Source organism: Haliaeetus leucocephalus, unplaced genomic scaffold (assembly GCF_000737465.1).
Source record: "Haliaeetus leucocephalus isolate CR32 unplaced genomic scaffold, Haliaeetus_leucocephalus-4.0 Scaffold484, whole genome shotgun sequence".
Lineage (NCBI taxonomy): Eukaryota > Metazoa > Chordata > Aves > Accipitriformes > Accipitridae > Haliaeetus > Haliaeetus leucocephalus.
In genome coordinates this window covers 3,834,531-3,849,124 of record NW_010972920.1, presented here as the reverse complement: position 1 = coordinate 3,849,124, position 14,594 = coordinate 3,834,531, and the positions used below count along the sequence as shown (strand labels likewise).

The 14,594-nt window shown below is 37.6% G+C and overlaps 1 protein-coding gene across 1 annotated transcript in view; it reads right to left on the bottom strand.

Annotated features, from left to right (window-relative positions):
* The window catches only part of ANK2 (ankyrin 2, neuronal), a 321,961-nt gene that overhangs the window by 31,024 nt on the left and 276,343 nt on the right, over positions 1-14,594 (bottom strand). Inside the window, exons 33-37 of the mRNA XM_010575540.1 lie at positions 12,949-13,045; positions 7,991-8,219; positions 5,377-5,502; positions 3,134-3,256; positions 1,562-1,594 (exon numbers count right to left, since the gene is read on the bottom strand). Of these exons, the coding sequence (XP_010573842.1) occupies positions 1,562-1,594; positions 3,134-3,256; positions 5,377-5,502; positions 7,991-8,219; positions 12,949-13,045 (608 nt within the window). The remainder of the gene's footprint in view (positions 1-1,561; positions 1,595-3,133; positions 3,257-5,376; positions 5,503-7,990; positions 8,220-12,948; positions 13,046-14,594) is intronic.

Here is a 14,594-nt window from a genome sequence, read left to right as displayed (position 1 = left end):
AGGAACCCTAGGACGCTTTAATTCCCCTTACTTTAAATTCCTTCAAATCAGTCTGGAATTATGTCAGCATACTAATTAATATTATTAACATAAAAATGAATAAAGTAAACAAAAAAATAACTTAAAATGGAAGGTGGTTTTAGCCATCAAAGAGGTTGTCCTTTTATGTTTCAGTAAAAATATAAGAAGTCAACAATGTTTGGAAAAATGATTTTTCAATATCCTTTACACTGCTTTTACAGAGCATAGATGTGTTAAAAACAACTTTTGGGGACTTCACTGGGAATGCATAAACAGCATTACAGAGGCTAAAAGAATCAGTTTCATGCTTTCAGTACCAAACTGAATGATCACCTGATAAGAAATGTTACCTTCTGAATGAACATAGTGGGAATTAGCTTAAAAACCTTGGTCATGTTTTCACTTGACAGTGCCTGTATTTCAGCACTGAAACAGGAGTGGTAAATATTTCTGTATGATAATAGGAAACTGCAATCCATGCAACAAAACTTCTGAATTCTGTTTTGCAGTTCATGGAGGCAGGCTCTTCTCACAGCGCCGGCACTCTTACTTGTTTCCAACAGCTGAACATCATCAAAATGTGGGGATGCTTTTCTAATGTTACTCAGTCGTGTAGGGGTCAGACCTTAAGGAACAGCTATAACTGCCAGAAAGGAGGCTGGGAATGTAGGGGGGGAGTTGGCCACATTTCTCCATTAAGATGCTGTTCTCCAGTTTATGCTAAAGATGAAAACTCTACACCTTTTACTTGGCGTGAACTTACTCGTCACTTCTGTGTTACCACTGATTCTGGACTGGACTTCAGTAATCCAACTCAGAAATCTGTAAGATCCAGTCTATCGGATGTTATAAATGGACAGGATTTGTGAATTGCAGCCCTTTCAGGTAGACGGGCAGTGCAGTCAATTGCAATCTGGTCCCAGACTCCCCCCAACACCGGGGAACTCATGGATGGACACAATTGTTGTATTTAGGTCTATTCTTCTGCCTCCGTTCCCCCCTACCCACCACCACTAACTAGAGGAAGCATATTCAGACTGTACTTAGGGGTATTAATAAAAAAGTATACTACGCCAATCAGCCACTGGTTCTGAATATGTTAGACAAGTCTAATAGCAACCCTACATTATTTTTAGGATGCAGGATGGTTCTCAAAATCAGAAAAACCAATCCCATTTCCCCTTTTTTGTGCTGCAGAGAATAAAGGTTAAAGAAATACACTTGTATGGCTTACTCTTGAGCAAAATAATTTTTAAATTACTAAGAAACTGTTTTGAAAGCAAAATGAACTATTATACACCTCCAAAATCAGTGCATCTGAACCAGTAAAACTTTTAACGTAGGGAAAGTTAAGCTCAGTAAATTCCCAAAGCGAGCCTGTGTGAGGTCCTTTTAAGTGCACCCCTCTTCGTTGTTTTTGGAGCACTGAACTAATGATTGATACGCTTCTTTTGCTACAGATTTTATCTTCTAAGCTGTATCTGTTAGCTCTATTTTAGTAGTATGCATAAGCAATAACATGCTGTTATAGCAACATTACCTCTTCTTCTTGTTCTTGATCTGATTCTGACTCCTTTCAGTTCCAAAATGCCATGCAAAAAGAGAAGGGGAAAACAGAGCAGGCAAAATGCAATTTTTTTTAGAAGAAGAGAGTAGGAAAAGATAACTTCTGACAACATTTAACAGGAAAGAAGAAAATGGAGTACATTTCTGCAATTGATCTCTTACGTCAAAAAGCAGCAGAACTAAACTGTCAGTTTAAAACACGAAAAGCTACAGAATCAAGCAAATTACAAACAGAAAAGTTGCTTCTGGATGTTAGAATTCTAGTGGTCCTTATTTGTACCAAAACTTAAATACATACATGCTTTTGCACCCATAAATTAGCATGGCTAGCTACTTCAAATAGTTAAGAACATTACCCATTTAAAGTTAAAGTATGTTGAGATGTGTTATTTTAAAATTATATACAAATGCTATAACAAAGATTACATTATATGCTAAAAATGCTGAGGAAAAAAATGAAAACCAACAGGCAAGATTTTGGGCAAACAGCCTAATACATTCCTAAAAGGCATGCAGCTCCTAATCGGACAAGGACAGTAACCAATCTGAAGTTATGACAGAATAGCAATAAACTGACTCTAAGGAAACAAGTGCTTCTTAATATCTGATCTCACTTAAACAGAAATCAAGGGCACTCCCATCCAACTGGTCTCAATCTTGTTATTTATAAATACCAACTCATACTAGAGTTTTCCTCTTTTTCTGCCCTTGATATTGGACCGTTTTCTTCCCCAGATACATTAAGAGCTGTTATACCAATATTCTGAAGAAAGACCGTTTACACGATGTGACATACTCAAAGATTCTTGAAAGATTTGATCACGCGTAGGAAGAAGTCAGTGTAATATTAAAATCTAGTCCGAGACAATATTGTTGGCACTGCTATAAGCTTTGCAAATTCTAGAGCTCATCTGCTACACTGTTATCGCTATCACCACAGATAAACAGAGCAGTTAACTAGAAATGCTATTGCAAAGCCCATTAGCTTGCAAATTCACAAATGAAAAACATGACAAATAATTTTCAGTCCTTCTGTACTTCATACCTTAACAACATGATATGATCTACAGACATTATCCTTACGCTTTGTGAAACAGGTATGAATGGCAATTTCATCTCCAAAGAGGTGTCAGAAGACACGGTTAGACAGTCTGGGAAGCCTTCGGTAAAACAAAAAAATGAACGTAGAGGTACTCACTGAGTCCCAGAGCTGTCTTGCCCATGAACAGAATCGGTAAAATTTCTGTATGAAATCAGATTAGCATAGGTCTTGTGCAACACCAAATGAAACCATGGGAGCTATGTAGTGCAAATTGTATTTTCATCTCCCTTCTGTCCTATCTTCTGAGCCCTCAGAAAACATTCGATAACATGGTTGAACACTGGCATTAAGAGTACCAAACCCAAGAAACTGAAAGCCCTTGGGTGGTATTTATTCTTCTTTAAAATAACTGACTACAAAGCTTTAACGATATTTTGCCCTCCTACTCATTTCTTGTTTATATTATAATGCTGATGACTACAGAACAGTATAATTTCACCATACCTTTGTGTAAACGGGTAAAGTGATGTTTAAATTACATATGGCTTGATGAACGAGGCCTCTTGTAGATTTTGGCTCCTTCATGAATGATAATCGTCCACAGGGTTCTTGAGTGGTATCTCGCACCTGGTAGGGCAAACAGACAGACATTTAATCTGTTATTTTGCTATTTTGCTGTATAAGCTCCTTGTGTCACTCAAAACTATTTAGCAGAAAGAGGCTAGATGTGGGAGAAAAAGTCCATGTAAGCAAAAATAATGTGGTTTCTCTTTTTTTTTTCCTGCTTGTTCGTAAACATACATACGGATGTATTTGCGTGTCAAAGCAAGAGAAGACACGAGAGTGTACATGCTTACACATTAGAAACTCACTTAGTTAAAAGGCAGTCCTGACACTGTAATCACAGTCGTAAAAGAACAGAGACATTCCAGTAAGTCCCGGTTTCAGCTGGGATAGAGTTAATTTTCTTCTTAGTATCTGGTACAGTGTGTTTTGGACTTAGTATGAGACTAATGTTGATAACACACTTGTTTTAGTTGTTGCTAAGCAGCTCTTTTGGCTCAGTGGCTGAAAACAGTTAAAGATTACATTTACAAAATTTCTTCTCTTGCAAAATGTTTTCTCAAATGTATGGATAAATCCTAGTGTTAGAATGAAGAAATTTGCTGGAATGTATTTATAGGTGTGACCATTATTATCTACAACAGATACTACATCATGCCATACTTTAAGATTTTGCAGTGAATCTTAAAAAAAAAAATCTCTTCCACAGTTGTTAGTAGAAACAAGTGTAAGCACTTAGAACTGAAGATACTGGTGATGTAGTTTTAGCTTTTGTACATAATATCAGGAAGATTACGTACAATACCACAAAAGAAATACAGCTGAAAGCATTACCTCATTCTTAGTTTTCTGCACTGATAAAATGTACTAACTTTATCAGATTGAAAATACTAGATGCAAGGACACACATGTTTTTGAACATAGCTTGGAAAATCCATCACAGAGAAAAACATGCAAAGCCAGAGGTAGGTGGGTGGCATAGATGAAGTTCTAAATTAAAACAAGCTTGCAAAATATTGCTGGAAAGGAGGAAGAGAGTTTAGAAGTTATCTACCAGCATACAGCAACTGTAATACAATGAGGGAGGGCGTTGATTTTCTCCACTTTTTGGAAGATTCCATTCATAAAGCATTTCTCTCAAACTATTTTATGTAATGGTAATAGTGTCCTCTGTTGTAGTTGGGATGTCCCAGCAGAAGGGAAGGTTTGTGGGAAGAGGTTTGCAGTGCCCCCTGAATCTCTCTCTCCGGAAGAGAAGGTGATGGTGGCTCGGTGGCAGCAGCCCTCCGCTCCTAGCAGAGACCGCAGTGAGAGCACTTTTTTACATGACTTACTGCTCCCTGCAGATCTCATGAGCAATGCAGATGAGCCCATGGACCACGGTGTTTATGTCACTGGCTCTATAGCCAGGGCTAAAGCATTAGTTAATTTTGGATGAACAGAGGTTTTTTGTTTTGGCTTTTGTTTTACAAACTTTCCTACTCACGTAAAAGTTTTTAGAATAGATTAGTACAGTAATACACACTACAGGGTTAAAATGAGGTTACAGATGGGAATTTATCAAAATTAATTACTTCCTTTTTCCTTTGTTCTCAAAAATATGGTAAAACCATGACTTGAAATATCCAAAAAGGAGCCATGCTTTTCTTACTGTACTCCCAGGGAAGGTTTGCACTGCTACTGAAGGGAGGATGGTTGGTTGAAGAACAGTTATATCTGTATTTACACCCATATGCACGTTTACAAGCGTAGGGTACAACGATCATATTTTGATTGGTTTCTGCCAATTCTACAATGTTTTCTGACACTTTTTTGCAGTTTCCACATTTTTTCCTGCAATATATTGAACCATGATGCAGAAAAACAAACAAGATAAAACTTGATCAGCTCATTAGATTATTAGGTAGAAAACAGGATTCCTAGAAGTACCATTTTGGTATCTGAAAGAATGCTGTGGACACATGCGTGTATAATAGAACACAGGCATAGATAGTTATATTTAGAGAAAAATTATACTAAACTTTACGTAGCCTCTTCTGTTTTTTTTTTAACTGCCCAAGTCAACATTTAATCCATTATCATAAAATAATTTGGAACTGTTCTTCAGTCTGCTAAGTTTACAATAAACTCCGTAGTAGACAAGAAAATAAACATATAATCCATAGCTCATATTATAACATTACCTTAACAAACAGAGGAAGTCTGTTTTCTTTGAAGGCAAAAAAACTGAATATATGATGTTGCCCACTCTTAGTCAGTGGCACCAAGTTGCCAAAGCAGTCAACATAGATGGGTTTTCCTTCTAATACCTATTGGAAATGAAAAAGAATCAGAGCAGCAATCAATCACAGTGAGGTGGTTAGGATTTCTTCTTAAGCATAATTCTACAGTAGTTTCCATCAGTTTCTTAAATTGCTAGGACTCGTCAGCATTTACAAGATTTGTCATGTTCAGTTACCTTAAATCTGTGGAAACATTTCAGATTATTCAATTCCAAATAGAATACATTGTTAATTCAATAACAATAGCATGACACTGTAAATGACAAAATGAGTATTTAGTGTCATGAATCCAGGCAAATAATCTATATTTTAATTAGGATTTTTGATGGGCTCTAATATTAGCATTCTTTGCTAAGCTGGCCTCCTCATAACAGTCAAAGAAATATCTTCTTCAGCAATCAAATCAAAACTCCTTGTTTTGACTGGCAGGATAATAAGCCAGTCTGGGAAGATCATGAAGTTGCAGAGGACCTTTTTACCAATACAAAAACTTTATCAATTAGATTACCTGTGTGTTTAATATGCTTGCAGCAGGCAAAGACAGTGTGTATCAGTAGATTCTATTTATTTCAGCTGGATTTGTAAAGGCCTAGAGTTTTGGAAAGTCAGGCCTCACGTAAATGCCTCTCTGAAACGCCTATATAATGATACTGCCTACGCCTTTGGATTGCTATTGTTATGGCCCCTCCACACGTTTAAATCTCACCTTACCAGTTTTGGAGATGTTCCCTTCAAACTGCCATTACATTAACTTCTCATCCTTACTTTCCAGAAATTCAGCCTTGTCATTCAGTTTTATAAGCCCCTATTTTATCTAGCTGCTCTGCACAAGAAATGCCCATCAGAGCTTCAGGAACAGTGAGGACAAATTTTTTTTTTAAAAGAGACTATACTGAGCAGAAGAATATACCATACATCTAGTTAAAGCACTTTCAATTTGTCATCCCTTCTGAGGAAGCTGACAGAGCCAGAAAAACTGCATTTAGCAGGTAGTTTGCAGGATTCCACATAGGAAAGCTTTTGCCTGTTCAGCAACAGATTTAAATTTTTTTTGTAAAGCAGAATGTTAATCAAGCCTGCTAATTTAACTTCTTGGTATGCAAAGATGCTGACAAAACATGACAACTGTTGACTGCCTTTTTGGTTAGTGATAACTCATTTATGGAGTTACTGGAAGTTGAGATTTACCTGTCTTTTTTTGGCTTTGACTATCTCCCCTTTTCTCGCAACACCCACTTAGTATCAGGCTCAGGAACATAACCGTTCAACAAAGAACACCACCCTCACAACTCATTTTTACTCAGACATTTCTCTAAAAGGAAGCTATTAACTAAAAAATTCAAGGTGTCTCCTGGCAGTTTGCTACAGAGCTAATTAAAACTAAGTAATCACTGTGGGCCACCACAGAAATGACTATGAGATACCTGAACTTAGGGCTAGCCTGCATCCCTAGAACTTAGTTTTAGGCTAACTGAGGAAAAAGTGCCTTTACAACACCTATCCACTACCTCTCAGCTTGCTGTGGACTGACTTACATCTTCAGTCTTGTGCACCTGAAACCCCAGCCAAGCTATGCAAAATTCTTACAAACTATTGCATTTTTGTTTAATAAAAGCCATGAGCAATGTCTCCTGCTTGCATAACTAGCCATCTCAAATAGATTGCGTAATAGTTAGTTGGCAGTAGCTGCTCTAGTTCTGAATCTGAATTAAAGAAATGCTGACCCTGACACCAGGGAACAGGAGGACAAAGAACCTGAAACTGCTGGACTAAATGGTAATGTCCAACTTCATTTTATTACCTGATTTCCTGGCATAAAATCAGCCCAGATTCTAAGTACAACTGTTTAACAGGTCCACCATTAAAAAAAAAAAAAAAGCATCTTGGGAAACCAAATTCTTTCAGTTCAGTTTTGTGCTATAGGTTTTCTAAGCCTTAGTCCCATAACAGAGAGCCGAGACTCAACCAGCCCACTTCCATATTTACTATCTCCTTGAATCCAGCCTAAGCCTCCTGCTACCTATTTTTTTTAATTGCCGAGGACTACCCTGAGAACACATCGGATATACTATTTGAATGCCAACAATGCTATGGAGAAAGCAAAAATGGTATTACTAAAGTCCGGCAGGGAATTCCTTTCTAACTTCTGATAACCAGCTGATCAGATTTCCTTGTGGGTGAAGCGCACAATTACCTTCCACCTTGGGAGGTTGACCAGAAGACCCAAATGCAGTCAGCTGAATATAGGTAACCTTCCCACCAACCCTGTGGACTACGGGATGAGCAATTGCCCATTGGCAATAGGATTTCATCGCTCAGATCTGGCAGCTACTTTTCACTTACATCTGACTGAAGTCAAAGTTTCCGTCTTAGCATGATGGATGATACTGCATCACGACAGTACTTGTTGGCACTATTAGTTTTTAGTACTTCTAGCAAATAGAAGGCAGAAAATACTAGCTTAAAAACAGACGTTAGAAAACGGAGAAAACGGTTTAAGATTCTTGTACGGTACCTCTACATCCCTGCTTCTGGCAACTTCAGCGAAATTTTCTTGTTGTTCTAAAGTTTTATCCACCTTGTCATCTGTCATGCAAAAACATCTTAACCGTGCTTCAATGGGATCATGTGACTTGGCAAACACCACAAATTTGGCCATGTAGGGTACACAGATAATCTCTCTGTACACTTGGGAAGCAAAAGTAACAGATTCTTGTGTCTGTCGACAGTCTATCAACCAAAATCTGTAAAACAAAGTGAAGAATTGCAAAATCAGCACAGAAGGATTTGAGCAAGAAAATGATATGTTTTCCCATCTTGGCAGCATTAGCTGGTAACCACACCAATTGTATATGACAAGTAAAAAAAAAATAGCTACCATTTGGGAAGAATGGCCTAAGAATCCTCATGGTACCCCCTATGCATTTAGGAGCATCAAGCAAAATCATCAGGGAAAGTATTTGGACCAGAACTTGCTCTCCTCAATGCCAGATACAAACCCTTCACAGAGTCTCCTGCTGCACAAATTCCAGGCCACTGTTTGCCTTTCTGTTAAGATCTCACTCAGCTGGAAGCTTATTTTCTTCCAAGTACATGACTGTCTTTTAAAAGCTTTAAGAAGTTCACTTGTCCTGTGGCAGTCTCATACACCTTCTCTGAAGATTTAAATACATGAACCTTTCCATATTGTTGTGTTTATGAAATATATATATCACATTTACGTTTATAGTATTTAAACAATTATTGATGGCTTACCAAATCAAGAAATTCTGGAAATTCATCACAGTATGCAATAAAAGTTTTTTCTTCTATTCAAGTTGGCTACGGCCTAACTTTGTTTTCATCTGAATTGATTCCTTATAGTGAGAATATGCGATCAAATGTTTCCTGCCTCGTACAAGAAATAAATCTCTTCTAGAATAAGCTCAAGAGTCTCTGTTTTCCATCACTTTCAACAGTTTCTGATGACATTTGAAATGGTGATTGATCTTTCTTACCACCATTCTTCTAGACCTGCCCAAAAGGTCTCTCAATTTATTCTTGTTTATCACATGTCATTATTTGATTTCTATGCAGAATATAAGTAGAGAAGCGTGTACTGAAAGTGTACGGTTCAGATTTTCCCCTAACTGTGACTCTACAATATATGCCTTTCCTCTAGAGAAATACAGGTACTTTTTGACAGCTGGTTGCTGCTAAACATCTGATGATGCAGAAGAGAGTAATATTCCATAAAAATCTTACTAAAATGGCTTGTATCTAGTCATATGCTGAGCGTGTCATTTCTCTTCAAGGTTATGACCAAATTGTTAAACTACAGAGTGGGCAACTTCATCCTTTTCTCTTTAGCCCTCTGAAATCTTCCTAAGCATTGTACAATTTCCTGTGTTAAGTGCTGGACACATCGGTATACCACGTCGGGGTGTTAGTGAACTGTGTCCAAACTTCTGACGTGACAGGGATGCTGTAAAAGTTTCCTGAATTTTATTGATGAGGAACAGGAGACTGAAACGGCTTTTGGCATATGTTGGTAATCCTTCATTCTGTTCTTGGACCTCCATCTCTAACAGGTGAAATATAAAGCTGCCTTGCCCAAAACACTTGTTTTATTTCTACCATCTAGCTTAAAGGTTAGCAATACATTCCTTACATACAATATAAAAAACTGAGGGTCCTTAGGTGAATGTAAATGATTTTGTCCACCGTGTAACAGTGCATGTAAAATCAGAAATTACGTGAATTTAGTCAGGGACTTTTAACTTTGATTTTGTGGTAAGTTTTTGTTATGCATATTGAAGACCAGTGATATATATGTTTCTAAGTCTGAGCCGTATTATATTTTGAAGACCCTGAAAGCAGATGTGTCCACATCTGATTCCTACTACCCTTGCCTCACAAAGGCTGTGATCATCACTGACTCATTATTCATCGTGGTTTCTAACGTGCGGTTTTACTGATGGCATCGTTCTAATGTGTGTATGCCGAATCTTCTCCACCAGTGGTTCCCAGTCTGTGACACATGTGCCACAAGTCAAACGTAAACATGTTCAAAGCAACAGGCAAACTCTACTGGAATAAATTACTTCCTCCGCCTGGTACGAAGGAAGGATCTGCCACCACTAGTTCATTCAGGTACCACCATGACAGAGAAATACTTAAGATTACAGGGTAAGGTCATAAGTTGTCCGATTTCACCAACGTAATTACTGCAAATGAACATCTGCCTTTTTACAAAGTATTGCTAGTGCATGTGAATTGGAACAAACCACCTCAAAACTTATCAAACATGCACAGTTACTTAAAACATGCCATCAATGTTGCAACTCGGGTCTAGAACTTCAGCTTCCAGAACAGGTCCTCTTGTGACAAAATGACCCTCCACTTTACTGAAAACTACAGGTTCTTTACCCTTTCCTTGGGCCATTCAGGCCAGGACGACAGTGCCCAGTAATAAAAATTTACAAAATTTCCTTAAGCCTTTCGTCAAGACAACTGAATTGTTATTTTGCAAAGATAACAACTTTCACTTAAAATAATTTTACTTCTACTCCCAAAACATAACAGCAGAAATGCACCAAGCGTTTTAGGAGGAGCAACACGTATTGTCTTCTTTCTCAAATAGCACTTCATTTAGCTTCTCTGTGGAGCTGATGACATTTCTTTTAAATAAAATTCACTGTGTGGGTGGAAAGCATGCTTGAGTTTGACACCCGTAGGATGGAGACGGAAGTCATGAGAGGTCAAAGACACCTCAAAAGCTGATATAATCTACAGGGGGCTTATTACTTGCTGTAGATTATATGGTATTATAACCCACAAAGCATACCTTTCAAGTGTGATTTCTCTGGTCTTACTCATCTGCAGTTCAATAATAGCGAATTTCATGCTGTGCTTATCTTTAGAACATTTAGCAAACACACTGGTTAAAAAACAGGCTGATGACATTTGAAAGACAGAAGGCATGTTTGGTACATAAAGGCTCTGCATACTGATACTTTCCTTTTCACGTGTGGGAGAATTATGCTATGCTGGACTCAAAACTGGAGAGGCTATATCCTCTGAGAAATCACCATATGCTCAAATGATTTGCTGTCATACACCAGGGGCTAAAAAGCCCAAACAGATACTAATTTTTTTAAAAAGCTGCGGCTCAGGAAATGGAAAACAGCTATGCCTCAAAGTCTGCAGTTTAATTCACGTGTATTTTAGACAAACGTATCTCTTTTCCAAGCTCCGACAGAGCTAGTCTTATGAATGGGAAAATTGTTCTCCATCACTAATGATTTAACTGGATATAAACGAGTTACTGTGAATAGCAAACAGTCGGGAATTAGCTGATTCTCAGCGTGGCCCAAGGGTAGATGCACTTTTAGACCAGGGCACAAGTGAAGAAATTCAAGTTAGCTTGTCCTTCAGCAAAGAAGGTAATTAATTCTCTGACTGTAAATAAATGAAAAATCCCATTTTCTAACTTTAACAGCATTTAAAATCATGTTTGAATTCAAGTAGTCTGCTGAACATTCATTTACCTTAAAAAGAAGAGGTAGAACCCATTAAAATCTCTACATGGGACCCCGCCTATACTACAGACCATTAGCAACAGTAATCAATTTTAACGTCATCATCAGGATTAGGAAACATCCGCTACTAATATGCATTGTAGTTCCATAAACTATCACCCTCATTCTGGCTGTGTTTTAGGTGTAGCCCTGCTGGGGACTTCACAATTTTAGGGACTTTGACCTCTCAAACTTTGCATCTAGTCAACACATCTGGTTCTTAAATTAATCGTTAATTTATCTCGTTAAACAGAGCACTGCAGGTAGCAGATGAGAGCTAAAACACACTTTAAGATCTCCCTCTTGTGGTCGCTGCTGTTAAAGAAAAATGTTTAGTTGAACTGGAAAGTAGCGTACATAAGTAAAGCATCCAACTTAATGGGAAGAAAGCCATTTCTGACCTGAGAAAGTATAGAAAAATCCTTTATTTTGCCTAATGTTAAAGTTATACTGTAGATTGGATTGTAAGAGCTGCACTTATTTTAATCATTTCATTAAATAGAAAACCTGATCTAATAGTAATAACTGCTCTGGACACTGAATGTTCGCACTGAAGGAAATTCAATGAATTTCATGGGCAAGTTATCCAAGGGGTTTTTTTGTTGTTCTTTGTTTTGGTTTTGTTTGGGGTTTTTTGTTTTGGTTTTTTGGGTTTTTTTTTTGTAACTACCCATCCTAAATTTAATACCTTCCAGGTCATGGACTGCATGTCCTGTTACAGAGAAGGAGATTTCTGAGCATTTCTGTGATACAAATCTTGGCCAGTATACAAACTAAAATACATAAATACTTTTTTTTTTTTTTTTAATACAAAATTCTGTTTTCAGAAAGACAGCAGCTGAATCTTATCACAAGAACAGATGGTTGGAAGAGATTCTTCTGGATCACAGTTTGGTACACCTACAGGCCTTTCTGCTTGATTTCTCATTTGTTGGATATTCTGGAAGTAACATCTTTTATAAGATGTATGAGCTACCCAAATAAGGGATTTCTGTTTCCATGGTAATTTGCATATTTCTGCATCTGGGAGAGAACAGGTATTCAAAATGAAACCAGATTTTTTCTAACTACCTAAAAATTGAACTGTCCCTCAGATTACTATTTCAGAAAAACATTTCTGGGATCACAGCAGGTGCTGACTGCAAAGGACTAATGGCCGAGATAAAAATGACAAGAACATCAATTTCTTTCTGCAGCTGGTAAGGACTGTAGTGCTTACAGCTCTTGAACATCATCTCTCTGGACTAGGAGGCTCAGGGCTTCCCAAATACCTTGCCAATTTTTTCACAGCATAGACAAAATATCTGTGTTCCTTCTACTACATAAACTGAAATAGTCTAAAGGAAATATTTGTTGAAAAAAGACATGCACTTGAATGTAACACACTGAAACTCATGTTTCGTTGTATAGGTACCTGGCAGAGACATTTGTTGTGAAGGAAACACATTCATTAACAAATGTCAGTGGTGTTGTTCCAGTGATGTCCTCCCATTGGGCAGGGGTGGTTCCTCCTGAAATAGTAAGAGATTTTTAAAAAAATTAAAACCAAGTAAGTCTGCAACTTTCTGCTTTTAAGAAATATTTTACATTCTTCTGAGTTTTTAATTGCTATGAAACCAGTAATAATCCCAGACATGCCTTTTTAAGTCCACATTATTCCACTAATGCTAGTAGGATTGTATGGGTTTCCCCTGAGAAAACAGTGCCCAAATGATTTTCAAATCATGAGTCCTGTAGCACAGCTCCAGAAATGTTACAAGAGGCTAGAATTTTTTTTTTTTTTTTGGGGGGGGGGGGGGGAGGTGTAATTTATTAGAAATTAATTCTGTTTGGTTTAGACTATTCACATATGCGGGGCAAAATTGGCACAGATATAGTGCAGTTAAACCTGTACTGTTACACCTGGGAAACAATAATAATGTTACTTATAGTGACAACTACAATTCATGATTTCTGTAATCTGCTTCTTTTTCAAATAATTGAAAGACTCAGGTCCAGTATGTACATAACTAAGAAATTTCTTTTGCACATTGCTATGAAAACCTATGACAAGCTCCCTGGAAGATCTTGCAGTTGAAATGTGCACCTCCATATCACGCTGTACAACAGACAGCCTTCTGGATTCCCATCGGTCTATTAAGTGTTTCTGTCCTCTTTGTCACACACATTGCCAGCTTCCTATTTGGCCCAAGCAGCTGAAAACGTGGGCACAATCTGTCACCCTGCAGCTGTGTTTTCGAGTTCTTCAATATATGTCCCTGCCTCACCTTTTGGTGAGGAACATCCAGTTGGTTTCCAGTTACCTTAAAATCACCCTGAGCTTACAGAAAACAGAAATAGAAGTGTTTATTCTAACAGCAGTTACAAATATTTATAAAACAAATATGAAGAACTAAAGGAAAAACTATGCATAACCAGAGCTAAGTCAGAATGCGTGTCTGTTCCTCCTCTCACCTACAGCTGACTCATTAGATATCCATTTGACCATGCGGTATAGTCTTTATGCAAACCTTACACCAAGTTGTATCTGTAAAGGAATACTAGTTTTCAGGAAATACCTTCCTTCTCCTTTTCATGAAGCATTCTTGGATCTAATTTCCCTTTTGAAAATTTCTAGAGGATCCTTGCAGATTTACTGTCCTCCAAAAACTGACCCAAATTCCTCTTTATAGATGAGACCATTCTTCTCTCTTCAAATAAACACTGTTTTGCTCTCTTGGAAATGCAAATACTTCTTTCTTGACCAGATGTTGTTTCTGGTATTTCAGCAGCTACCCAACACCTTTCTGTCAAGAAATTGTAAAAGCACCTGTTCTCCGGAATGACTCATTGGCACATCTCGGGGTGTAATGCATCTTACATTGGGTTGGTATTTGAAATCAGTTTGGAAATTAAGAAAGATGCGACCTTCTAAACAGAATAAATGCATGCATCTCATTTCTGCCTCTTAACTGAGATTGAATGAGATGCTAATCACTTCAGAGTTAATGCAAGTATAAAGTATTTAACTCCAATATTTTCCTTTGAAGCATACTGCAACATTACGTCTGTACTACACTT